The 27,938-nt window shown below is 41.1% G+C and overlaps 1 protein-coding gene across 5 annotated transcripts in view; it reads right to left on the bottom strand.

The window, feature by feature from the left end:
- CFAP74 (cilia and flagella associated protein 74) overlaps nucleotides 1-27,938 on the bottom strand; it is a 79,017-nt gene that overhangs the window by 25,810 nt on the left and 25,269 nt on the right. For all 5 annotated transcript variants that reach the window (XR_011559713.1, XR_011559714.1, XR_011559715.1 and 2 more), the window contains exons 12-25: nucleotides 27,392-27,562; nucleotides 26,693-26,866; nucleotides 25,367-25,485; nucleotides 23,526-23,592; nucleotides 19,140-19,229; nucleotides 16,698-16,868; nucleotides 15,072-15,228; nucleotides 9,053-9,165; nucleotides 8,149-8,271; nucleotides 6,952-7,073; nucleotides 5,873-6,001; nucleotides 2,817-2,904; nucleotides 2,492-2,665; nucleotides 906-1,039 (exon numbers count right to left, since the gene is read on the bottom strand). Coding sequence is in view for 2 of the 5 variants with exons in the window: in XM_070759124.1 (XP_070615225.1) it covers nucleotides 906-1,039; nucleotides 2,492-2,665; nucleotides 2,817-2,904; nucleotides 5,873-6,001; nucleotides 6,952-7,073; nucleotides 8,149-8,271; nucleotides 9,053-9,165; nucleotides 15,072-15,228; nucleotides 16,698-16,868; nucleotides 19,140-19,229; nucleotides 23,526-23,592; nucleotides 25,367-25,485; nucleotides 26,693-26,866; nucleotides 27,392-27,562 (1,832 nt within the window). In the remaining 3 variants the exon portion in view is untranslated. The remainder of the gene's footprint in view (nucleotides 1-905; nucleotides 1,040-2,491; nucleotides 2,666-2,816; nucleotides 2,905-5,872; nucleotides 6,002-6,951; nucleotides 7,074-8,148; nucleotides 8,272-9,052; nucleotides 9,166-15,071; nucleotides 15,229-16,697; nucleotides 16,869-19,139; nucleotides 19,230-23,525; nucleotides 23,593-25,366; nucleotides 25,486-26,692; nucleotides 26,867-27,391; nucleotides 27,563-27,938) is intronic.

Here is a 27,938-nt window from a genome sequence, read left to right as displayed (position 1 = left end):
AAGCGGCGAGAATGAACGGCGTGGGCGGGCGAAGGGCGGGCGGCAGCGAGGAGTTTGTGTGGGCGGTGGGGAAACTCCTTGCTGATGCCCGCCGCTCGCCCTCCCGCCAGCAAGAGGGGGAAGACCTAGGGAAGCCGCCCAGCAGCTGATCTGCCCGGCGCCATCTAAACATGCGTGCCCATAGAAAAAAGGGCACGCATGCGCAGATGGTGTTTTTACTTCCGGGTTGCAAAATCGCAAATTAGCCTGTTCGCAATGGTCGGGAACGCAATAACCGGGGGATCACTGTATTTAATTAATTGGACCCGAAATGTTATGTACTGTTTTTATTATATGCTGTGAGCCGCCCCGAGTCCTCGGAGAGGGGGTGGCATAAAAGTCCAATGAATAAATAAATAAATAAACACAGACATCCCCGTTTGGATTTTATTCCAAATTTTAAACTTGTTGTGTAAAAAAATGTGCCAGAACCTAAATATTTATTTATTTATTTATTTATTCATTCATTCATTCATTCATTCATTCATTCAATTTTTATGCCGCCCTTCTCCTTAGACTCTGGGCGGCTTACAACATGTTAGCAATAGCACTTTTTAACAGAGCCAGCGTATTGCCCCCACAATCCGGGTCCTCATTTTACCCACCTCGGAGGGATGGAAGGCTGAGTCAACCTTGAGCCGGTGATGAGATTTTGAACCACTGACCTACAGATCTACAGTCAGCTTCAGTGGCCTGCAGTACAGTACTCTACCTCCTGTGCCACCCCGGCTAAATAGGGAGTCCTCTGTTCTAACTAGGGCGAGATGAACCCCAAGTGGACCTCCCCTCCCATTCAGTGATTCCCCTAATTTTTTTTTTTTGCCTAACAACATTATAGCGTTGGCAATGGAAACAGTCACCCTTACCTGTTGATCTCCGTCTTGCAAATGAGTTCAAAATTGTACACAATTGCCTTCTTGGCCTTGAAGATGACATCCAGGGTCAAGGTTTCCAGAGGTAGCAGCACCCCAAACCCATCATTGGGCTGAACTTCTATAAACTTTCCAAAACCAGGAGGAAAATGACCAGGGAAAAATATTAGAAAATGGATGGTGATTATTATTATTTTAATGAAAAGGAATATCCTATAACAGTGATGGCGAACCTATGCATGTGTTAGCACAGGTGGCACGCGAGACGTTACCCTATGTCAGTGTTTCCCAACCTTGGCAACTTGAAGGTATTTGGACTTCAACTTCCAGAATTCCTCAGCCAGCGAATGCTGGCTGGGGAATTCTGGGAGTTGAACTCCAGATATCTTCAAGTTGCCAAGGTTGGGAAACACTGCCCTGTGTTGATTTTCGGCCTTGGAGAAGGCCATTTCACCCACTGGAGGCTTCAGGGAAGCTTCCTGAAGCCCCAGAGTGCGAAAAACAGCACAATGGGCAAACTGGAAGTCAATTTTTTTAAACATCCGGTTTGCCTTTTGGCTGGTTCGCCATCACTGTCCTATAATTTGTAAGATATAAATGGTACATATTTTGCCTTATCGAAAGGGCTGATTTAGTTTGGTTGGACTAGATGACCAATAACCCTTTCAACTCTGTTAATCTGTTATTAAACTTGGTTCTCAGAATTCTTCTAGCAATTGCACCATATACCACTTCGCAGGGCTTTAAAGTCCTCTCTAAGTGGTTTTACAGAGTTAGCACATTGCCCCCAACAATCTGGGTCTTCATTTTCCCCACCTCAGAAGGATGGAAGGCTGAGTCGACCTTGAGCTGGTGGTGAGATTTGAACTGCCAAATTGAAGTCAGTGGGCAGTTAGCAGAAGTAGTACCTGCAGTACTACACTCTAACCACTGCGCCACCGAGGCTCATACATTGCAAAGAAATAAAAGAAAATTTTTTGAATATTCTATTGACTATGGATGCCTTCTGCACCCTCCTCATTCCAAATGATCCAAGTTGCTAGTCTTCATGGATCTGAAAATATCTATCTACGAAAGCCTCTATTTACAAACTTTTCTAGATAAGAACCGGGTGTTCAAGATTTTTTTGCCTCTTCCCTAGAACCATTTTCCACTTATAAACCCGAGCCTCCGGAGCTGTAACCGGAAAAGGCAGGGAGAAGCCTCCGTGGGGCCTCTCTAGGAATCTCCTGGGAGGAAACAGGACCGGAAAAGGTGGGAAGAAGCCTCCGTGGGGCCTCTCTAGGAACCTCCTGGGAGGAAATAGGGCTTCCACCCTCCCTGTGATTTCCCCAATCACATGCATTATTTGCTTTTACATTGATTCCTATGGGAAAAATTGCTTCTTCTTACAAACTTTTCTACTTAAGAACCTGGTCATGGAACGAATTAAGTTCGTAAATAGAGGTACCACTGTACATGCTTTAAGGACAAAAGCTAGCAGATCTACGGAGTCTACGGAGAGGGGCGGCATACAAATCCAATAAATTATTATTATTATTATTATTATTATTATTATTATTATTATTATTATTATTTACCTTGGGCAGCCCAACGAAACCATATTCCTGGGGGAGAATTGATTTGTTGGTGATGGTGATGGTTGTCCGAACCGCTTCGTAGATAGAACAGTACCCGAAATCCAATTCATTTGGGTTGATCTCTAAATCAGAAGTGGTCAGGATGGTGTGCATGGAAAATTCAACCGGCTTGCTCTAAACAAACCAGGAAATGAAGTCGAAAAGTGACATGATCAGAATATATTACATGTAAGCAAGAGGTTTTTCATTCTACAAATGAAGAATCTGGGTTTGTCCAGAATGAGTTGTGACTGAGAAAAACAAGCCACAGATTGGCCAAGCTGACCTGATCAGAAACAATGATAGTCAAAGGGGCTTCCAGAACTCGGGTCCTCTCATCAAAGTACTTCTTGGCATCTTTGGCAAGGGGGACTCTGAAAGAGAAGAGAAGGTACGGGGTGTCCAGGCTAAAGCAGGGATGAGTAAATATTGAACGGTAAATTAGGGCATACAAAACATTTGGGCCATTCTTTGTCAAGTGGACTAGGTGTCCCCTTAACCAATTTTTGCAGCCTTATTTGAAAAGAAACCATCACAAAAACAACATATATGATAGAAACAAATGTGCTCTTACTAATGAAATAAAAATGAAGATGATTGAAGGTGAGAAAACAGAAAGCTCTGTTTCCTCAGCTTCAATCATCTTCACTGTTATTTCATTGGAAAGAGCATGCTTTCTTCTATCATATATGGTTTTTTTGTGATGGTTTTTTTTCAAAAAAGGCTTCAATTTCACCTGGACCACTTGACAAAGAATGACCCATTTGCTAAACCAGTTCTCAAATACAGCTCATCTGTCTGGAACCTGCACTGCATATTGGATATTCATAGAATTGAACGAGTCCAGAGATATTTCATGAAATCAGTACTGGTATGTTTGTATGTGTGTTTGATTTTCTATATTAAGGGGTTTTAATTTGCTTTTAGTATTGGATTATTATTGTATATTGTCTATGATTGCTGTTAGCCGCCCCGAGTTTTCGGAGAGGGGCGGCATATAAATCCAATAAAACTTGAAACTTGAAACTATACTTCTTTGCTCGCAGCAGAATACCTTATGCCACCAGGCTTGAAATTTTGGGCTTAGACAACTTATAACTTCGCCATCTTTGATCTGACCTAAGTGTAGCACATAAAATTCTCTGCTATAATGTCCTACCTGTCAATGACTACTTCAGCTTCAACCACAACAATACACAAGCACACAATAGAGACAAACTTAAAGTGAGCCACTCACTCGATTGCGGGAAATACAACTTCAGTAACAGTTTCTTTTTGGTTCCAATGACATGTCATTATAATGTATTCTACCTGGTAACCAAGGCTGAATTCCACATGTGTGTTTTGATTTGTGCCCGTCAAAAAGGATTGGCATATCTTGCCTCCCACTTGAGGAATTAAGGTAACCAGCAATCATGGTTTATTCAATACCCCGCAGCCAAGCAGGGCTCAGTGACCAAAGGTTGGGCAGTGTAATCCCTTGAATAAACAGAGAATTAAGAAACAAAAGGAAGAAACGCAACTCTCCATCTTACATCCTGCAAATAATTTGGGGGTTACGTATTTTTTAAGCTCACCCCCTCCACATCCAAACCACCGCGATATGTGAGAATGCTTCTCTCATTTGGGTTTTTTCTTGGCAGCACAAATTCTTATTAGTCTGACTGAGTGGCAAAGCAGATTTCTTTAAGCCTCGATTCCGCATGGGGATTTCAAGACTGCTTTTTCACTCCCGGGAAACCTTTCTGTCAGCTCGTGGATATTAAAGAGGAGCCGAAGATAAGCCGGTGCTGTATATTTACTGGGTTTTTCTTTTTTTTAAAGATGAAAAGATTGCTCCCTTTTCAGGACAGTAACTCTTGGCTATAAATGGAATCTAAAACTTGCGCACTAATCAGTATGTCGGCTTCCGAGGTCCCAGCTGTAGTGAGCTAAGGCACCCCATCTTGGGCCATCTGTTCCTTTTGACGTTGACGTGAAATAATTAGCAGCAATTCTGAGTCAACCTCGGTGGGGCCCGCGGTGCTCCACGGATGAAGCCATGCTGGGCTCCCCCAATACCTTGGCATCTCCACTCGCCCCTCAATTGGTCCTCACTCAAGCGGAGATGAAAAAAAAGATGAGCCACATGGCCTCTAACTGCCCCTCCCTGAACGGAGGGTAAAGAAAACTTTTAGGTGAAAAAATTCTACATTTAGCCAAGGAAAAATAAAATGCACAGGTACAATACATGTGGTACATTGCTCAATAGTAGTAACTGCGAAATGGATCTCGGAGTCCTAGTGGACAACCATTTAAATAGGAGCCAGCAGTGTGCAGCAGCTGCCAAAAAAGCCAACACAGTTCTAAGCTGCATCAACAGAGGGAGAGAATCAAGATCACGCGAGGTGTTGATACCACTTTGTAAGGCCTTGGTAAAGCCACACTTGGAATGCTGCATTCAGTATTAGTCACCACAATGGAAAAAGGATGTTGAGACTCTAGAAAGAGTGCAAAGAAGAGCGACAAAGAGGATTAAGGGACTGGAGGCTGAAACATATGAAGAACGGTTGAAGGAACTGGGCAAGGCTAGTTTAATGAAAAGAAGGAGCAGGAGAGACATGATAGAGTCTTTGGAGAGGGGCGGCATACAAATCTAATAAATAATAATAATAATAATAATAATAATAATAATAATAATGATGATGATGATACCAGTGCGCAGAAGCAAAAACATGCGAGGATGTGCGCCCGCAAACTAACTAAAGCTGCACGCACAGCACACCACTAATAGGAATCTGGCCCGGACGTGACCTGTGACACTAGAGGAGGCAGGGAGATATCTAACATTTAATTATACTGAAAATGTGGGAAATGGTTGAAGCTGTTGTTTTCATAGTACAGTAGTACCTCTAGATACGAGTTTAATTCGTTCCAGAACCGAGCTCGTATGCCGATCAACTTGGATCTCGAACGAATGCCTTTAGACTTTGTTTTTCCCCATGGAGATAACCAGAAGCAAGGATTCTTGCGCCACCTAGTGGAAGCTCGGCTCGTATCCCGAATTTGAGCTCGGGTGTCGAACAGAAATTTCGCTCCTGTCGTGGCTCGTAACTTGGAATACTCGCATGTGGAGCAGCTCGTATCTAGAGGTATTACTGTACTCAATAAGGCAGTTCTTTGAGGAAGCTGAACATTCTCAGAGTGCTGAATCGTTTGGGTTCATCAGTTGAAACTCTGACACACTTTAAAGCCTTTCGGTGGCGTTGCAACTCCAAGGATCCCAAGTCGGGTTTCGAACGCAGGCCCTGGTGGCTGAGAAAGAAACGCAAGTCGGGGAAAGTAGCCGGGCGCATTCCTCACCTTGGCAGGAATTTCAACTGGACGCTGAAGGAAGACTGGGCCTGGATGTAGCCTGTCTTGGGCAGCAGTTCCACGTAGCTAGCCAGTTCCTTGCAGACTTCAAACTTCAGGCGTAAGGCGCTGGTCGCTCTGCAGAGAGAAAGGCAAGAGAATGGAGCGGGCACTCGACTCGCGACCACAATGGACCCCAAAATTTATCTTGCTAAGGGAGACATTTGCTCAGTGAGTTCTGCTCCCCTTTACAAATATTTGTCGCATTTGCAAGCTGAGTTTTGGAGAGAACATCTTCATTCTCTTCCAACTGTGAAAAAAAAATAACCACCCAACTTTGGCAGCGTTTAAGGTCTTAGTAAGTAAGTGAGAATATGTGCGGCTTCCAAGAGACATGGTAAAACACAAACACACACACACACACACACAGAGGAAATGAGAAGAGGATAATCTAGCCAGTGATGGGCTGCAAATTTTTTTACCACCACACTGTGGGCCTGGCTTATTTTATGGGTGTGGCTTGATGATCATGTGACCAGGGGATGGCTTAAAGGTCATGTGACTGGCTTAAAGGTGGCCAGCTTGACGTCACTCATGTCAAGGGATTGGGCTAGGGTGCCTGGCCTCTCCTCGCCTCAAAGAGATACAATTTCCCCATCTATTTACTATTACTGATCATCCAGAGGCCCCACGGAGGCTTTTCCCTGCCTTTTCTGGCCCTGTTTCCTCCCAGTAGATTCCTAGAGAGGCCCCACGGAGGCTTCTCCCTGCGTTTTCTGGTTACAGTTTCGGAGGCTCGGGTTTGTAAGTGGAAAATGGTTCTTGAGAAGAGGCAAAAAAAATCTTGAACACCCGGTTCTTATCTAGAAAAGTTTGTAAGTAGAGGCGTTGTTAGGTAGAGGCACCACTGTTCTGCTCGCACACAGGCTCCATTTCTACGGAAACCCAGCGCCCTGCTTGGTTGCAATTTTACAATTCTTTGCGGATCTGTTAAAATTACTAGACATTACACACCTGTCTTTCAAATAATATTTTTTTTTTAAAAAATGGCATAGTATCAGGATGGGATCGTACTAAAAATGGCTCACCTGCTCTTAACCACGATGCAATCCTGATAAAGTCGGTCGTACATGCAGATTTTCAGGTCAATCGTGGGATTGCAGACCGAGACCGGCACAGCCATGGCGATGGCGATGACTCCAATCGGCAACTAAAGGGGAATCCATGCAAAACTTAAGGGTCCAGCAGAGTTGCTGTTAAGTGAATCTGGCCTTCCCTATTGAACTTTATACTGGCCAGAAGGTCGCAAAAGAGATGCTGCAACTGTTATACTGTTATAAATCTCTCCAGGTGTGCCAATAGGACATGCCCAATAAATCTATATTTTCAGGAATATGCCTGTCTTGGAGCTTCACCCTGACTGGTGGCGGAAATTTGCAAACATCCATTTCAGAGGCTTTTTTCCAGCCTGTTTGAAACCTCTGTTTCAGAGGCATTCTTTCAGCCTCTGAAACCTCCATCGTAGCCCTGCCCAGCCTTTCAAACGGGGGTTTCAGCGGCTGGAAAAAAGCCTCTGAAATGGAGGTTTGCAAATTTCTGCCATCAGTTAGGTGAAACTCCAAGGCAGGCACATTACGGTATTTTTATTTAGAATGGAGAATTTCTTTCTCCTACTCTGACTGGAAATAACATTCAGATCTTAAAATAATAATAATAATAATAATAATAATAACAACAACAACAACAACAACAACAACAACAACAGAGTTGGAAGGGACCTTGGAGGTCTTCTAGTCCAGCCCTGGTCTAGTGTTGGAGCATTCACAACTTCTGGAGGCAGGCAGATCCACTGATCAACCATTCTGACTGTCAGGAAATTTCTCCTTAGTTCTAAGTTGCTTCTCTCCTTGTTTAGTTTCCACCCATTGCTTCTTGTCTTTGGAGAATAGCTTGACTCCCTCTTCTTTGTGGCAACACCTGAGATATTGGAAGGCTGCTATCGTGTCTCCCCTGGAGCTTCTTTTCATTAAACTAGCCATGCCCAGTTCCTGCAACTGTTCTTCATATGTTTTAGCCTCCAGTCCCCTCATCATCTTTGTTGCTCTTCTCTGTAATCTTTCCAGAGTCTTAACATCCTGTTTGCATCATGGCGAAAAGGATGTTGAGACTCTAGAAACAGGCATTGTTGGGAGTGTATTACTTGGAACCTTGATAGACACTTGCCGGATCTGCTCTTAATGTATCTGCGGCAGAGGAGTGGGAAAGAAATGAATCCCACCACTCACTGGTTTGCAATCTGGGTTCTCAAAGATGATCTCGAAATCAGCTTGGACGGTCCCCGGGACCACGGGCGTGAAAATAATCTGAAGTTTTACCGAGCTGAATGGCCCGATATCACCCTCGGTTACCTGGAGGTAAGCAAAAGGAAACAATCATCAAACTGGAAATTAAACATCTTTTGTTTATTAATAACTTTCAGTCAGAATCTTTAAAAAAGAGATTTTTAAGCGGTTTTATTCTACATTTTTTATATTGCAAACTCAAGGGTATAAAAATAGAATAACAAAAGTGTTAGAAGGGAGTTTTAGAGGTCAACTAGTCCAAGAGTCTCCAACCTTGGCAACTTTAAGACATGTGGACTTAAAAGTGGGGAAGGAATGGGGATTTTGCAGTAGCCTTCCCCTGGAGTGGGGAGGGAATGGGTAACCGGTAGCTGTAGTTCAGTTGTTCAAATCTCACCACTAGCTCAAGGTTGACTCAGCCTTCCATTCTTCCCCATTCCTGGGGGAAGGATGCTGCATAATCCCCATTCCCACCCCACTCCAGGGGGAAGGATGCTGCAAAATCCCCATTCCCTCCCCACTCCAGTGGAAGGATACTGCAAAATCCCCATTCCCACCCCACTCTGGGGCCAGCCAGAGGTGGTATTTGCCGGTTCTCTGAACTATTCAAAATTTCCGCTACTGGTTCTCCAGAACCTGTCCGAAGCTGCTGGATTTCACCCCTGGATTATGGGGGGTTATAAAATGGCGGTGATGAATGACTGTGAGTAAATCTCCCCTTCATTCTAGGTTGAATCTCCGTTTGGATAGACCATTCTGCTGACCGCCCGTTCGGCAATCACAAAACCTGGATCCGTCCGTCAACGCCACCTTCCAGGTCGAAGAAAGCCCTCCACGGCTTGGTTACCTTGCCTAATTTCAGTTCACAGAATTCTTCCTGGGATTCCTCCAGAGAACTGACATCTAGGGAAAGTGGTGAGATTTCTCCAGCATCCTCCATCTCCGCTAAGGCCTGTGGGTCTTTAAAAAAAAGAAACGGAGCAGAAACAGAGATATGAAATCCGCTGCGTGGCTCTGCCTGTTGTAAAAAACATGTGTTGCCCAGTGGTCTGTACACTTATTTATTTTAATAGACAGATATGCAGACCGTAACTTAACAGTTCATTCAGTGACTCTCCAACTGTCAAAAAGCACTGAAAAGAGTGACCTCTGGCCTGAATAAAATGAATGAATGGATGAAATATTCTCATTGAATGCTTGGAGTGATATTCTGTTGTTTAAGTGTTCCCTTTATTTTTTTGAGCAGTGTGTGTGTGTGTGTATGTATGTATGTATGTATGTATGTATGTATGTATGTATGTATATATATATATATATATATGTAGATTGTTCTGAGTTCGGGTTTTGCCCTGTGTAACATTACACAGGGCAAAACCCGAACTCAGAACAATCTACATACATATACCCGTGAAAATTTACGAAAACAAATATATATATATATATATATATATATTTGTTTTTGTAGATTTTCACGGGTATATGTATGTAGATTGTTCTGATTGTTCCATATTTACAGCAGCACGAAGCTTAAAACTTTAGCCTGATGATGGTGAATGTGATTTCACCGAAACGTCGCATAGGCACTCAAAATATTACACGGGGCAAAACATTCACCATCATCAGGCTGAAGTTTCAAGCTTCGTGCTGTTGTAAAATGGAATGTTTGCAACTGTCATTTCTTCCTAGTATATAGTGTGGGGGTGGAGATTTGGTTTGAATGTAGCAAATAGATTGGGTGATTATGTTTTAGTGATCTGATTGGTTGGTGGAATCATAATTATTAGAAGGATTGACATGGTGATTTTTATGAGGTGTTTTTTTGTTTAAGGCTGGTTTCCAAATCTCTGGTAGGCGGGACGTGTCATCTCTTTTATTTATGCAAAGGGGTTTTTTCTCAATCTCTATTGCTTCTAAAGTAATTCTTCTATATAAATTTTCTGTTTTGTGAAGTAATTTAGTTTTTTCAAAGTCAATTTCGTGCCCTATTTTTTTTAATGTGCTGGACAAGGGAGGAAGTCTTTTCTTCTTTTTTAATTGCATTTTTATGTTCTGCAATGCGTGCACTTACTCTTCGATTGGTTTGTCCAATGTATGTGGCTGCACATGTTTTGCAAGGAATTTCATAGATTCCTTGGTATTCCAATTGGATTTTATCTTTTGGGCTCCTTAGGATATTAGATATTTTTTGGTTAGTGCAAAATGAAGTTTTGATGTTATGTTTGTGCAGAATTTTACTAATTTTGTCTGTGGTGCCCTTGATGTAAGGGAGGATGGTGGTACCATTGTCCTGTTTTTGATCTTGATTTTTGGGGAGTGTCTCTTTTTTGATTAGGTTTGTGATTGTTTTCCCTTCGAATCCATTAGAAATTAATACATCTTTGAGTTTGTTCAACTCAGTTTTTAAGTGCTCATGGTCAGCTAGGCGTTTGGTTCTGGTGATGAGAGTTTTGGCCACTGAGGTGATTTGTGCGGGGTGGTGGTGTGAGTGTGCATTTAGATAACGGTTGGTATGGGTTTTCTTTTGGTAGATAGTGTGTCCTAGGCTGCCATTGGGTTTTTTTATAGACCAGTACATCTAGAAAGGGAAGTTGATCATTGATTTCTGTTTCCATAGTAAATTGTATTTTGGGGTGTAGGTTATTGAGATGTGTGAGGAAATTGTCTAGTTTTTCCTTACCATGTGGCCAAATTACAAAGGTATCATCAACATATCTCAGCCAAAGTTTAGGTCTGTATTTGGATTGCTCTAATGCATTATTTTCGAAATATTCCATGTATAGGTTGGCGATGACAGGTGAGAGGGGTGATCCCATGGGGGCTCCCTCTATCTGTTTATATCTTTGTTCGTTATAGATGAAGTATGTATTGGTCAGGCAGTGGTTGGTAAGGTCTAGGATATATTTGGGGGGCTTGTGTTTGTCCTGGATAGCTGTCAAGGCTTCTTTAATAGGTATTTGTGTGAAAAGGGACACGACATCAAAACTCACAAGTAGGTCATCGGGTTGTAGGTTTTGTTTTTTAATTATTTGTATAAAGTGGAATGAATTTTGAACATATGAGGTAATAGTTTCTGTATATGGTTGAAGGTATTTGGCTAAAAATTTGGCAAGGTTTTGTAGAGGGGAGCCTATAGAACTGACTATTGGCCTGAGAGGTATTCCTTCCTTGTGTATTTTTGGAAGGCCATAGAGTTTTGGACATATGGAAGATTTTTCTCTGGGGATGATTTTTTGCTGGATTTCTTCACTGATGGGAGAGGCCTTGATTTTGGATTTGGTGGTTTTTTCTAGGTAGGTGGTAGGATCTGTGCTTAGGAGTTTGTAGGCCGGGTTTTGTAGTAGGGTTGTCATTTTTTCTTTGTAGTCTGATGTATTCATCACTATAGTGGAGTTTCCTTTATCGGCTGGAAGGATGATTATATCATTGTCTTTCTTCAAATTGATAAGTGCATCTCTTTCCTCCTTTTGTATGTTGCTTCTAGGAGGTTTACTAGAGCAGAGAATATTAGTGACTTTAAGTCTGATTTTGTTGGCTGTATCTGAAATCAACAAAAGTCTACTCTCTCTTCACCTTAAAATCAGCAACCAAATACACCCTATACTCTGGGATAAATTCAAACAAATATCAATCTGGAGAGCTGAAACAGAAACCCAATACAAGACAGACACACATAATAAAAAACTCCACAAACTAGAAATACAGCAGAAACCCAGCCCTCCACAACAACTTATGACTAAAACAGTACATAACGTATCAGACAGGATACTCACCACTACAGAAACCAATATTCTTTCAAAAGGATTCAATTTTGCAATAACCCCCAAACACATTCCAGCTGAAAACATCATATATGGAATTGAAACTACTCTAAATAAAATCAACCCAGATATAGCCAACAAAATCAGACTTAAAGTCACTAATATTCTCTGCTCTAGTAAACCTCCTAAAAGCAACATACAAAAGGAGGAAAGAGATGCACTTATCAATTTGAAGAAAGACAATGATATAATCATCCTTCCAGCCGATAAAGGAAACTCCACTATAATGATGAATACATCAGACTACAAAGAAAAAATGACAACCCTACTACAAAACCCGGCCTACAAACTCCTAAGCACAGATCCTACCACCTACCTAGAAAAAACCACCAAATCCAAAATCAAGGCCTCTCCCATCAGTGAAGAAATCCAGCAAAAAATCATCCCCAGAGAAAAATCTTCCATATGTCCAAAACTCTATGGCCTTCCAAAAATACACAAGGAAGGAATACCTCTCAGGCCAATAGTCAGTTCTATAGGCTCCCCTCTACAAAACCTTGCCAAATTTTTAGCCAAATACCTTCAACCATATACAGAAACTATTACCTCATATGTTCAAAATTCATTCCACTTTATACAAATAATTAAAAAACAAAACCTACAACCCGATGACCTACTTGTGAGTTTTGATGTCGTGTCCCTTTTCACACAAATACCTATTAAAGAAGCCTTGACAGCTATCCAGGACAAACACAAGCCCCCCAAATATATCCTAGACCTTACCAACCACTGCCTGACCAATACATACTTCATCTATAACGAACAAAGATATAAACAGATAGAGGGAGCCCCCATGGGATCACCCCTCTCACCTGTCATCGCCAACCTCTACATGGAATATTTCGAAAATAATGCATTAGAGCAATCCAAATACAGACCTAAACTTTGGCTGAGATATGTTGATGATACCTTTGTAATTTGGCCACATGGTAAGGAAAAACTAGACAATTTCCTCACACATCTCAATAACCTACACCCCAAAATACAATTTACTATGGAAACAGAAATCAATGATCAACTTCCCTTTCTAGATGTACTGGTCTATAAAAAAACCCAATGGCAGCCTAGGACACACTATCTACCAAAAGAAAACCCATACCAACCGTTATCTAAATGCACACTCACACCACCACCCCGCACAAATCACCTCAGTGGCCAAAACTCTCATCACCAGAACCAAACGCCTAGCTGACCATGAGCACTTAAAAACTGAGTTGAACAAACTCAAAGATGTATTAATTTCTAATGGATTCGAAGGGAAAACAATCACAAACCTAATCAAAAAAGAGACACTCCCCAAAAATCAAGATCAAAAACAGGACAATGGTACCACCATCCTCCCTTACATCAAGGGCACCACAGACAAAATTAGTAAAATTCTGCACAAACATAACATCAAAACTTCATTTTGCACTAACCAAAAAATATCTAATATCCTAAGGAGCCCAAAAGATAAAATCCAATTGGAATACCAAGGAATCTATGAAATTCCTTGCAAAACATGTGCAGCCACATACATTGGACAAACCAATCGAAGAGTAAGTGCACGCATTGCAGAACATAAAAATGCAATTAAAAAAGAAGAAAAGACTTCCTCCCTTGTCCAGCACATTAAAAAAACAGGGCACGAAATTGACTTTGAAAAAACTAAATTACTTCACAAAACAGAAAATTTATATAGAAGAATTACTTTAGAAGCAATAGAGATTGAGAAAAAACCCCTTTGCATAAATAAAAGAGATGACACGTCCCGCCTACCAGAGATTTGGAAACCAGCCTTAAACAAAAAAACACCTCATAAAAATCACCATGTCAATCCTTCTAATAATTATGATTCCACCAACCAATCAGATCACTAAAACATAATCACCCAATCTATTTGCTACATTCAAACCAAATCTCCACCCCCACACTATATACTAGGAAGAAATGACAGTTGCAAACATTCCATTTTACAACAGCACGAAGCTTGAAACTTCAGCCTGATGATGGTGAATGTGATTTCCTTTTTGCCTCTAGGCCCAACCCAGGACCATTTCAAGGCAGTTAATTTTATTTATAGCCGACAACTATATTCTGTATGTGTCAAATGTTTTTTTAGCTGGAATTTTAAAATTAAGGGAGACTAGGATGGTCCCATTTCGGCCTTGTTCTGGCCTCATCAGCTAGCCACACCCTTCCTTACTGGGATTTGATCTGGTGGCAGAGTCATATATATGTCACGTTTTGTCTGAATTTGAAAATTAAGGGAGACTAGGATAGATCTATTTCGGCCTTATTTTGGCCTCATCAGCTAGCCACACCCTCACTGGGATGAAATACTGTAAAATATATTGCATAGTGTTCTTAATGTTCATATTTGTATGTACAGTATTCTGTATTTGTTCAATGTGATGTTTGTCATACTATTTTTTACTTTTATTTATTTATTTTTATCTTTCTTGTTTTCTAGGTATGTTGCTAACCTCCGTAAGCTTCCTGCAATATCCAGAACTATTTACTTATCTTTGCTTTATGACTTTATGTACTTAAGCCAGCTGTTTATTTATTTATTTGTTAAACAAACAAACAAAGAAATAAATAAACAAACAGCTGGCATAAGTACATAAAGTCATAAAGAAAAGATTTGTTGTTTGTTTGTTGCATTTATATGCCGCTCACTCCAAAACAGATTCTGAGCAGCTAACAAGTTATAAATATAATACTGATAAAAAGAAAAGAGCAATAAAATAACATCAATAAAATCTACAGCACAAAAACTACTATATATTTTTTTTAAAAAACATACGTACTAAACATTCAATCCTAATTCCGAGCCTGCGGGAAAAGCCAGGTCTTAACAGCTTTCCGGAAGACCGTTAGAGTGGAAATAATGCAAAGTTGGATACCTTTAAGCCGGTCACATGATCTTTAAACCGCCCCGGTCACATGATAGTCAAGTCACACCCACCTGGTCACATGGCCAGCAAACCATACCCACAAAATAAGCTACGCCCAGTGTGATAGTAAAAAAAAATTGCACCCCTTCACTGCCACCACTGCCCATACCATTCATCGTAGTGGTCACAGTCATATCGCTACGTAGCTTCTCCAGCTGGGTAGCGCTTTGGATAACTATTTCCGAGCGGCACAGAGACACGACGTCAGCTTCCATGTTGTAGCTGCTTTTCTCCGTGTTGAATAATTCACCGGCAGCAATGGAGACCTAAAATGTGGGAAAGGACGGGTGGCTTCGTTGTAAACAGTCACAATTCCAATTATTTTCCCAGATGGGCCCAGAAAATAACCAGAAAATTAGAAACATCAAAAAACCAATTTATTTAACAGTCTGTATTGAAATTGATTATTTGTATGATTTGAGCCATTGTATTAATGATTAAGATAAGGCAGTAGGAATTATAATAGATCTATATATAGAAATTAATAACCGAAATAATTTTTGGGGATACCGACTGTATTTGCCAAGAAAATAAGTGAATGAAAGGAAGTGTTTGATGAATGACATAATCCCTTTTCTGTTATATACATATATATATATATCTTCTCTTTTGTTCTGTAAATGTATTTTTTTAATGTATTTATAGTGCCATTTGTATGTGTTCTCTTTTTATTTTCTTTTTTGTTGTTTGTGTTTACTTCCTTTTTAATTTTTAAACTTCAATAAAAACTATTTTAAAAAAAGAAAGAAAACAATCCCAATTCCCAGATGGGCCCTTCAAGGTTTCAGGCTGTGCACTTCCACGCCGCATAGCATTTCCCGTTGTGATAACAGAAGATCGTTGCTTGAACTGAGCACCAGCCAAATGTTTCGCCTCCCAGAATGGACATTTTTAGTGGGGGGTCACAACACCACCACCCCCAAAAAAAATCTGGTCAAGGAAATGGCACACGGCATAAAATGTAGGTGGGGGAAAATATAGCAAAATAAATAGACTGCTCACAAAAAATAAAGGGAACCCTTAAACAACACAATATAGCTCCAAGTAAATCAAACTTCTGTGAAATCAAACTGTCCACTTAGGAAGCAACCCTAATTGACAATCAATTTCATTTTGTTGTCAGCACATTCAATTTTGTACAGAACAAAGTATTCAATGAGAACATTTTATTCATTCAGATCTAGGATGTGTTATTTGAGCGTTCCCTTTATTTTTTTGAGCAGTGTATTTAAACAAATATACTTTTCTAGATAAGAACCGGGTGTTCAATATTTTTTTGACTCTTGTCAAGAACCATTTTCCATTACAAATCTGAGCCTCCGAAACTGTAACCAGAAAAGGCCAGGGAGAAGCCTCTGTGGGTCCTCTCTAGGAATCTCCTGGGAGGAAACGGGGCCTCCACCCTCCCTGAGGTTTCCCCAATCGCACGCATTATTTGCTTTTGCATTGATTCCTATGGGAAAAATTGCTTCTTCTTACAAACTTTTCTACTTAAGAACCTGGTCACGGAACGAATTAAGTTCGTAAGTAGAGGTACCACTATATGACATTAAGAGACAGCTTAATTTAGTTGGAACAAAGTTGTATGGACTAACTCTTTGGAAAGAGCTTCTAAGCTGGCCGAAAGGACCTTGAAACTGATCCTTTCGACGCGGGGCGGAGAGGGAAAAAGGATTATTAACTGGCTATTTTTAGACTGACTGATGATGAACGGAAGAGGTTAATGCAGATTTACCGGCTTCTCAATGGAAGGCGTTGGAACTACCCACGGAGTCTCGATGCCACCTGATTTTTGAAGCCGGAACCGTGTCCCCAGGGCCCCATCGTTCATCAAGGTGATGGGGCGTGAAATGGTCTCACCGACCACATGCATGCCGAAATCTATGAGCTCTTTATCAAGGGACAGCTGGAAAAAAAAGACAATGAGGAAAGCAGGGAGAGGGAAATAATTTGATATTTTTAATGCTACAAAGGTGATCACATTGGTTCGGTGAAGGAACACAAGCGTTTCTGCATCTTTGCGGAAAAGTCCTCAAGTTACAACCATTTTGTTTCACAGCTCTTGAAAGTTAAAAATGGCAGTGTTGAAAGCACAACGTAAAAAGAGTTTAAGTTTTGTCTCTGCAACCTAAATTGGGATGGAATTCAATGTGATAAGAAATGCTGAGATTTTGCTTTTGTTAGAATGTGAGAACATGTTGCAACCTTGAGAGGCTGTTACGGTTAGAAATGTCGCTGAACAATGTTTGAACGCTGTCTCCTTTTGAAGATAACTAACCCTACATGGCATCAAACCAGATTACTTACAGGACCGCCTTCTGCCGCACAAATCCCAGCATCTGGTCAGGTCCCACAGGGTCGGCCTCCTCCAGGTCCCATCAACTAGACAATGTCGTTTTGCGGGGCCCAGAAGAGCCTTCTCTGTGGGGGCCCCGGCATTCTGGAATCAGCACCCCTCGGAGATTTGTACAGCCCCCACCCTCCTTGCCTTTCGTAAGAACCTGAAAATTTATTTATGCCATCAGGCTTGGGGATCTCAGATCCCAGCCTCTGGCCATTGAATGTTTGGTATGCTTATGACTGTGATTGTATGAATGATTTTAATGTTTAGCCTTTTTATAATGTTTTAAATTAACTGTTTATATTAATTGGACTCAGCTGTATATACTGTTTGGTCATTGATATGTTGTAAGTCACCCTGAGTCCACGGAGAGGGTAAATAAAAATAAAATAAATAACTCTTGTTTCTTTAAACTCAGCAAAATCCATAGCGTTAGATAAAAACGTATCACTATAGAATAGGAATGTTTTTGTAGTTTGTAACCCACCTCAACAGAATAGCTGAAGAAGGAATGGGAGGGTGTTTTGTAATTAGGTTATATCAACCAGCATCTCACTTTTGTAGGGTGTTATCCCTATGAGAGGAGATCACCATGCTTTTGGCCAAAAACATTTGTTTGAATACACAAAGAGAATAAAACTCTTCTGTTCTCTTTGCCCGAACATCTCGTCTGGATTCTTTTGTAAAAATTCAGCACACACTGTGAAAAGTGACTAATAACCAACCGGTCCTCACACTTATGGCGTGAGGTCCTGTGATTAAAACTGGGGCATTTGTCTACAGAAATGTATTTATGAGGGGTACGACATTCCAGCGTCATGTCGTCATCATTTGCGAGGACTTTCCTCGCTGATTTCTGACTAGCAAAGTCAGTAGGCAAGCAACGGGCATCTGCTTAAGGACTGCAGGATTCACTTAACAAATTCAAGTGATCCGCTTAACGACCCTGGAGAAAAAGTTTGTAACATCAGGCGTGTGTGTAGTTTATTTGTTGAAGCGCCACTGTTCATTTCAAATTTCCCGGATGTCTTCCTGTTTCTCCTCTCCGGGACCGCCTTCTGCCGCACGAATCCCAGCGACCGGTTCGGTCCCACAGAGTTGGCCTTCTCCGGGTCCCGTCGACTAAACAATGTCGTCTGGCGGGACCCAGGGGAAGAGCCTTCTCTGTGGCGGCTCCGACCCTCTGGAACCAGCTCCCCCCTGAGATTAGGATTGCCCCCACCCTCCTTGCCTTTCGCAAACTTCTTAAAACCCACCTCTGCCGTCAGGCATGGGGGAACTGAAACATCTCCCCCTTGCCCATGTTGTTTTGGTGTTCGATTGATGGTGTGCTTGTTTTTTAATATTCTGGGGTTGTTTTTTTATGAATTTTTAGCTTAACATTGTAATTGGATTGGTGGGTATTGGATTTGTTATTATGTATTGTTTTTACTTTGTTGTGAGCTGCCCTGAGTTTGCGGAGAGGGGCGGCATATAAATCCAATAAATCTAATCTAATCTAATCTAATCTTTTCCTGCTAATATTTGGTTGGAAATTCTGTTTATATATATAGCACCACACAGAGTACAGCCACCATGTGCTTTACTGCTTAACAATATAACTGTTACAGGAAACAGGAAACTCTATTTAAGAGCAAAAAAAGCATAGAGTATATATCACCGATCCAAATTTGTAAACACTGCCATCTAGTGGCTAAATGGTCCGTAGTTGTTGCAAACCAAATACATTCCCACAATGAATTCCAATTTATTTATTTTTTTCTTTGCTCTTGTATATAGTATACCAAAGCAAGATAGAATTTTCTTCTCCGATCCTAAAGCAAAATCTGGACTTACCACACACTTCTTGGTTGAACACTTCAGGGGAATGGAAAAGGGTCCTATCTGGGATAAAAAGGCAACTTCTCCTCCAAGATCTTCGTTTATCTGAAAGAAAACAAGCAGATACCTTTGTCAGCCCATTAAAACCAGAAGGGCCTGAGAAATTCATCTCAGCTTATCATTCCTCTTCCTGTCTATAGGGAGTCCTCAACTTATGACTACGAATGAACCCAAAATTTCTGTTGCTCAGCAACAGAGTTGTCAAGTGAACTTTGCCTCATTTTATGCCCTTCCTTGCCAGAGTTGTTAAGTGAATCCCTGTGAGTTGGTAAGTGAATCTCATTTCCATTGACTTTGCTTGTCAGAAGGTTGCAAAAATGTGAATAATAATAATAATAATAATAATAATAATAATTATTATTATTATTATTATTAATGAGATTTGTATGCTGCCCCTTTCTGAGGATATATACACTGCTCAAAAAATAAAGGAAACACTTAAACAACACATTGTAACTCCAAGTAAATCAAACATATACAGTGGTACCTCTACTTATGAACTTAATTCATTCTATGACCAGGTTCTTAAGTAGAAACGTTTGTAAGAAGAAACAATTTTTCCCATAGGAATCAATGTAAAAGCAAATAATGCATGCGATTGTGGAAACCACAGGGAGGGTGGAGGCCTTGTTTCCTCACAGGAGATTCCTAGAGAGGCCCCACGGAGGCTTCTCCCTGCCTTTTCCAGCCCTGTTTCCTCCCAGGAGATTCCTAGAGAGGCCCCATGGTGGCTTCTCCCCGCCTTTTCTGGCCCCGTTTGTTCGAGGGCTAACTGGCTGAAATACAGCAGCGAAACACGCTTCTTCAAAGTTAAAATAGTTCAAATTGGTATCTATAGCACTATGGGGATCTAGACTGCTGCCCCTTGAGAGATGTGATTAAATTGCCCTAGTCCTACAGAACTAATAAAATCCTTGACTGAAAAGCAATCACTGGCAGCATGTCAACTGAAGAAAATCTTGGGATCTTTGCCATGGTTTTAAATAGAAACGCTGGGGAACAATCCTGCTGAAGCCCTTTTCCGCGAAGAGGCTGAACTTCCAAAATCATTTTTAAAAAATAAAATAAAATGGTGAAGGTTGAAAAATACACAGCTATGTAGCATCTGGTCCAGTAATCTCACAATACTAACCAGAGCTTACAAAACTTTTGCCAGACCAATCCTTGAATACAGCTCATCTGTCTGGAACCCACACCGCATTTCGGACATAAACACTTTAGAAAACGTCCAGAGATACTTTAGTAGAAGAGCCCTCCACTCCTCCACTCGCAACAGAATACCCTACGCACCCAGACTTTCAATCCTAGGTTTAGAAAGCTTAGAACTATGTCGCCTTCAACACGACCTAAGCATAGCCCATAAAATCATCTGCTACAACGTCCTGCCTCTCAACGACTACTTCAGCTTCAACCACAACAGCACACAAGCACACAACAGATACAAACTTAAACCTACTCCACTGTAGTAGGTTAAACAAACCTAATGTAAACAAACCTACTGTAAACAAACCTACTCGGCTGTAGAAAATACGACTTTAGTAACCGAGTAGTTGATGCATGGAACTCACTACCAAACTCTGTAGTATCATTACCTAACCCCAAAAACTTTACTCTTAGACTATCCACTGTTGACCTTACACGTGATTCCTAAGAGATCAGTAAGGGGCGTGCATAAGTGCACCAGTGTGCCTTCCATCTCCTGTCGTAATGTTTCTCTCTTACGAGTATCATGTTATATAAACATTGTTATATCTTTGTATACTACCTACCAATACGTACTTGACAAAAATAAATAAATAAAAATAAAAAAACAAATGTTTTCCTGGACCAGAAAAACTGGAAGTAAATAAAATAAATGACACTGGGCTAAAATGAATAAAGTGGCTCTTGGTTGTGTTGTGGTTAGCTCTGGCCCAGCTCCTGCCCCAAGGACTGTGGATGTGGGGGAGACATCCACATGCTGCAGGCCTGTTTTGCCCCCGGTGGAATCTGATGATGAAGGCTCCTCTGACCAAGAAGACATGAGTGACAGGGAGGAAGAGAGTGTGGCAGACAGTTCAGAAGGAGATCAATTATCTAGCTCCTCCTTGGATTCAGAACAAGAGTTAATGATATAGCCACGCATGCGGAGAGCGATACATAGGCAACAACAACTGAGAGATTATTATCAAAGAAAATGAGGCCACCTGTGGTTGGGTGGGGCTGTGGTAATTAGTGAGGCTGCTATAAATTGTGGAGGATTATCTGATCGTTGTGTTTCGTGACTGCTTTACTGACTTTGACTTTTTGTGTGCTGATTTTTCCCCGCTTTGAAACTAAACCAGAGCAAAGTGTGTTTCACTTTGTGAAAGAAGGACTGTGAATTGCCTCACAGCTGCAAGCTAAGTATCACAGAACTGATAAGGGACTTGTACAAATAACCAGTTTGTTTGGAGACCAGTGCTCTTTGCTATACCGAAAGAAGGCTTAGTTTAAGTGAATTTTCATTATAAAGAACATTGTTTTGAATTTTCAAACGTGTGTGTGTCTGAAATTTGTACCTGTGAGTTTTTGGGAGGAGTCTACCAGAGAGCCCGACAGAACAGGTTGCCTGTAATTTCTCTCTCCTCTTTCCACAAATTTGAAAATCTTGACTTCAAAGGCCAGGGCGGTTAAACACGGTGGTTGTGCTCAGCCGTTTCTGCCTGGATCGCCCGAACTGGTAGGAGAAATCACGGTGGCCTCAACCCCCCCCCCCACCCCATAGCTCAGTGCTATCGTATTGGTGCACGTTTTGAAGCCGGGCGCATGTGCTGAAGGCTCGGTGCTAGGAAAGTGCATGCGCGGGCAGCTGTGTGTGTTTGCGAACTGGTAGCAAAGGGAAGGACAAAACCCTCCCTGGTTACACGACAGAGCAATGGAGATCCGTGGCTTCGTCCGACTGCCACCCAAGCGGGACTCGGCCTTCTGTCTTCTTGGCTGCTGTGAAAATTTCCAAACAGTCGCCCACTTTAATCAGGCGGAGCAGACACACTGTCAGAGTTAATTTTGAACTTGCTCAGGAAATTTGGAGGAGACCTGTCACTGGATAGTTTTTTTCTTAATAAAGACACTGTAGCAGGAGTTCTTTCTTCAGAAGGCTTTTCCTTCTTCTTAGTATAAAAAAACTATTAACTCTATACTATATTACAGAACATCTAAACTTGTTGTGGTAGCTCTGGCCCTGCTCCTGCCCCAAGGACTGTGGATGTGGGGGAAACATCCACATGCTGCAGGTCTGTTTTGCCCCCGGTGGAATCTGATGATGAAGGCTCCTCTGACCAAGAAGACATGAGTGACAGGGAGGAGGAGAGTGTGGCAGACAGCTCAGAAGGAGATCAATTATCTAGCTCCTCCTTGGATTCAGAACAAGAGTTAATGATACAGCCACGCATGCGGAGAGCGATGCATAGGCAACAACAACTGAGAGATTATTATTAAAGAAAATGAGGCCACCTGTGGTTGGGTGAGGCTGTGGTAATTAGTGAGGCTGCTATAAATAGCAGCCTGTGGGTTTGGCCATTGTTGAGGATTATCTGATCGTTGTGTTTCGTGACTGCTTTGCTGACTTTGATCTTTGTGTGCTGATTTTCCCCCGCTTCGAAACTAACCCAGAGGAAAGTGTGTTTCACTTTGTGAAAGAAGAAGGACTGTGAATTGCCTCACAGCTGCAAGCTAAGTATCACAGAACTGATAAGGGACTTGTACAAATTACCAGTTTGTTTGGAGACCAGTGCTCTTTGCTATACCAAAAGAGGGCTTGGTTTAAGTGAATTTTCATTATAAAGAACATTGTTTTGAATTTTCAAACGTGTGTGTGTCTGAAATTTGAACCTGTGAATTTTTGGGAGGAGTGTACCAGAGAGCCCGACAGAACATAAACTATTATACTATAGACCAGTGTTTCCCAACCTTGGCAACTTGAAGATATTTGGACTTCAACTCTCAGAATACCCCAGCCAGCGCTGGCTGTGGAATTCTGGGAGTTGAAGTCCAGATATCTTCAAGTTGCCAAGGTTGGGAAACACTGCTATAGACGACTCTATCACAGACCAACCAACCAACCAACCAACCAACCACTAGACCACTACTAACAAACAATAAACCAACCACTACCAGACCACCCACAAAACCACACCTATGCAAAGGCACGTTACAACATACACAAGTATTGACCAATCAGGTTGCAGAACAGATTGCATCATTCTGCTGATGCACCATGACTCAGCATTCCTTCTACTTTGTAGTAAATTACAGCATTTCCACTGTACTGTACTTGGAATACAACCTCAGGTTTTAAATTCTGACACACACGCCTCTTACCATAGGTTTAAAGGTCACCCCAACTTCGCAAGACATTCCTGAAGACATTGGGCCCGGGGGATCAAAGCTGCGAGGAAAAAGGGAAGAGAGATTTGGACCACGACAGCATTTTTAATGAAAACGGGGGGGGAGGGGGGGCTGCAAACATCTTTCACCAAAAGATTCATGTTGAGACTAGATTTATTTATTTATTTATTTATTTATTTATTTATTTATTTATTTATTTATTTATTTATTTTGTCCAATACATAATACACATTGAAGAGAAAGATATGTAATAATATAAGTAAAGAAAAGAATAGAAGAAAAGATATAAAAGTATAGGTGAACAAATTTGAAAGGAAGAAAAGATAAATGAGATAAGGAGAGACAATTGGACAGGGGACGGAAGGCACACTGGTGCACTTATGCACGCCCCTTACTGACCTCTAAGGAACCTGGAGAGGTCAATCGTGGATAGTCTAAGGGAGAAATGTTTGGGGTTAGGGGTTGACACTACTGAGTCAGGTAATGAGTTCCACGCTTCGACAACTCGGTTGCTGAAGTCATATTTTTTACAGTCAAGTTTGGAGCGGTTAATATTAAATTTGAATCTGTTGCATGCTCTTGTGTTGTTGCGATTCAAGCTGAAATAGTCATTGACAGGTAGAACGTTGCAGCCTATGATTTTGTGGGCAATACTTAGATCGTGTTTTAGGCGACGTAGTTCTAAGCTTTCTAGACCTAGGATTGATAGTCTGCTTTCGTAGGGTATTCTGTTTCAAGTGGAGGAGTGAAGGGCTCTTCTGGTGAAGTATCTTTGGACATTTTCAAGGGTGTTGATGTCCGAGATAGAGTGCAGAGAACAGCAACAAAAATGATTAGGGGACTGGAGGCTAAAACATATTTATTTATTTATTTATTATTTATTTATTCATTCATTCATTCATTCATTCATTCATTCATTCATTCATTCATTCATTCATTTATTTATTCCATTTTGATGCCGCCCTTCTCCTTAGATTCAGGGCGGCTTACAACATGTTAGCAATAGCACTTTTTAACAGAGCCAGCATATTGCCCCCACAATCCAGGTCCTCATTTTACCCACCTCGGAAGGATGGAAGGCTGAGTCAACCTTGAGCCGGTGATGAGATTTGAACCGCTGACCTTCAGATCTACAGTCAGCTTCAGTGGCCTGCAGTACAGCACTCTACCTGCTGCGCCACCCCGGCTCAATAGGAAGAACAGTTGCAGGAACTGGGCATGACTAGTTTAATGAAAAGAAGGACCAGGGGGGACATGACAGCAGTCCAACCCCCCACTTAGGCAGGAAACCCTACACTACTTCAGACAAATGGATATCCAACATCTTCTTCCAGTGTTGGAGCATTCACAACTTCTCGAGGCAAGTTGTTCCGCTGGTTAATTGTTCTGTCAGGAAATTTCTCCTTAGTTCTAAGTTACTTCTCTCTTTGTTTAGTTTCCACCCAATGCTTCTTGTTCTACCCTCAGGTGCTTTGGAGAATAGCTTGACTCCCTCTTCTTTGTGACAACCCCCAAGATACCGGAAGACTGATGTCATGTCACCCCAGTCCTTTTCTTCATTAAACAATTCCTACAACTATTCTCCGTATGTTTCCCTAACCATCTTCTTGTTCTCCTTACTCTAGCAAAGCAATTACCCATTTGAATGTACATTTTAAGAGTTCTTAACTTATCATAAAGCTAAAATGTTGGCATTGACAGCCTCCTTATTATTATTTTACAGAGCCTTCTTTCTCTCTCGCGTGTTTCCAGAATGCTCAAGTAGCCGTACGACCCACAAATCCTGGTTAAATGACTAACACATACTGACTTACATCACAGTGAAGAAATCTTTCAGATGTTCACTGACTCCATCCAGCTTGAGGTAGTTGATACTATAGAAGGCGTTGATCAAAGTCACCTTCTTTTTATAGGTTTTTCCAACATCAAAGTCCTGGAAAGATTTGTTTTTCAAGATGATATTAGCAAAAAACTTTATTTTTTTAGAAAAACTGCAATAAAGAGGGTCGCAAAAAGCATGATGGTTTGATCCGTGCAACACAATTGCTAAATGGAAAAGCATTCAAGTGGCTAGAATGTATTCATTAGGTCAGAAGGAAGATTGTGAATCGACTAAATACTTTTCTAATTGGCTTTTTAAAATGTTTTTAACTGGGCAACAGGCTCTTCTATTTTTTCATTTCTTTAAAAAAATGGATCAGAATATTAAAAACAGCATTTGCTCTCTTTCCCCCCCCCCCATTATGAAGAAATACCTTTTTCCAAATGGTGTACATTATTATTATTATTATTATTATTATTATTATTATTATTATTATTATTATTATTATTATTTTGATTTGTATGCTGCCCCTCTCTGAAGACTCGGGCGGCTCCCAGGATACAACACAAAACAGTGAATACAAAACAAATCTAATTAATTAAAAAACTATGTAAGCTAAAAACCCAGTATATTAAAATCAATTAAACAATTCAATACAAAAATTATCTCAACTGTATTTTAATATGTTATGAATTTTTATAAATATTTTTAGCAATGTATGGTGCACCTGAAATACGAGAATCTGGTATGTTGCATTTTTAAAAAATAAAGAAAAATATTTTAAAACAACAGCAACTCTATTTATACTGGGAGATTTGTACATCTGAGCATGGTGGCTAAAGACCGATTCTCTTTTTTTAATGGATAAAGGCATTTAAAGATGCTGAAGATAATAGGGAAGTAGATGGTCTTCAATTATATATTTTTTAAAAATCTGAATTATCAACAATATACTGGCTGGGGAATTGAAGAATTGATCCTAACATACAGAGTGGTCATCAAAGTTAGCAAAGATTAAATTAAGTGTTGGATTAAAGCTCTTAAAAACACTCATGTTGTTGTCATCACAATCATAACATTTTAATTTGGCCCAAAAAAGGCAATTCCTCTTCTCGCAAACCGACAACGTGTTCGGTGTAAATCAGTCTCTTGACTTACAGATTCGTTTCCCAGCTTTGCACAATGGACCAAACCACCAACTAATCCAACGGTTTGGGTTCGCACAGCACAGGAAGAAAGAGAGCCAAGCCTAATCCAGATTAAAACAACCCTAACTTCAGCCCGCAGTGTGAACACGATTGATCAAGTCACAACTCACCTTGAAATGAATGAGGCTCGGCTTGCTGTAAAAAGGACATGCTTTAAACTCGCGTCCGCAAACACGGTGTTTGCGAATGATTCCAGCATGCAGCTTTTCTAAATTCCGGGCAAAAATGTCCTTTTCAAGTTTCGACACTCTGAGGGGTTTGGAGTCAATTTTGTCATCTAGTATCTGAGAAATAGGCAACTCTGTTTTTCAAAAGGACTTATAAAATAAAGCGGCTTGATAAATAAAGCATTTGATTCAATAGAGCTGGAAGCAGCAGATTTGCAGGGGAAATAGTGGCTTTCTCCATTAATTCTCTGTCGTTTTGATAAAAGAAATTATCTCTTTTCAGCTAAAGGATGGCATAGGGCAGTGATGGGCTACTTTGGGAACGGTCAGGAACGCAGTTCCGGTAGCAAAATTTGGAGCTCCACCCCAGAGTACCCAATTCGCACTGAAAGATGTTGAAACAAAATGCATAAGCCACGCCCACAGTGTGGTAGTAAAATTTTTGGTAACCCATCACTGGCATAGGGGGACATTCAAATTTTTCACCTACCGGTTCTGTGGGTGTGGCTTGGTGGTGGTGGGGCTCATTTGACTGAGTGGTCATAGCCAATGTTACATCATTCATGGCAAGAGTAAAAAGCCACTACGAGAAAAAGCAGTGGGGAAAAAAAATACAAGAAAGACAGAAAGATGGAGCTGTACCTGCTGTGGGTTATATTCTTGGTCCCAGATCCCCACAAATTCGGGCTCCGCGAGAATATTGTCCGCATTTTCCTGCTCTAATTCCATTATGCTTTCAGGGATGAAGTCACCGGAGGCATTACAACTTTTGTCTTCCAGCGAAGGGGACACTGAAGGGCTGCGCCAGGGTCTCTGCCGCAGAAGAGAGTGGCGAAAAGTCAAAGAGTGATTTGGCCAGATGAATCAGTCACAAAATCTTGGAAAAATTAAGAGGAGGAAAAAACGCATCAAATTGCTCAAAGACTCCCAGCAACTTCAGTTAATTTGGAGCAGATTCATCACTAGTTCCAAATAAATGACTTTTCAGTTAATTTGGAGCAGACTCATCACTACTTCCAAATAAATGGCTTTCTTGCCAAGAACATCCTTGAAGACAAACCAAGATGGCATTAAGTCATTTCATTTTGGTTTATGGACCAGTATATCCAGTGAAGGGTCCCCTGTTGCCACGGCTACCAGAATGCTCCTGGTGACTAGCATGGGCGCATGCGTTTATGACGGGCGGGCA

This window comes from Erythrolamprus reginae, chromosome 8 (genome assembly GCF_031021105.1).
Source record: "Erythrolamprus reginae isolate rEryReg1 chromosome 8, rEryReg1.hap1, whole genome shotgun sequence".
Taxonomy (NCBI): Eukaryota; Metazoa; Chordata; class Lepidosauria; order Squamata; family Dipsadidae; genus Erythrolamprus; species Erythrolamprus reginae.
This window is presented reverse-complemented; position numbering and strand designations above follow the sequence as displayed.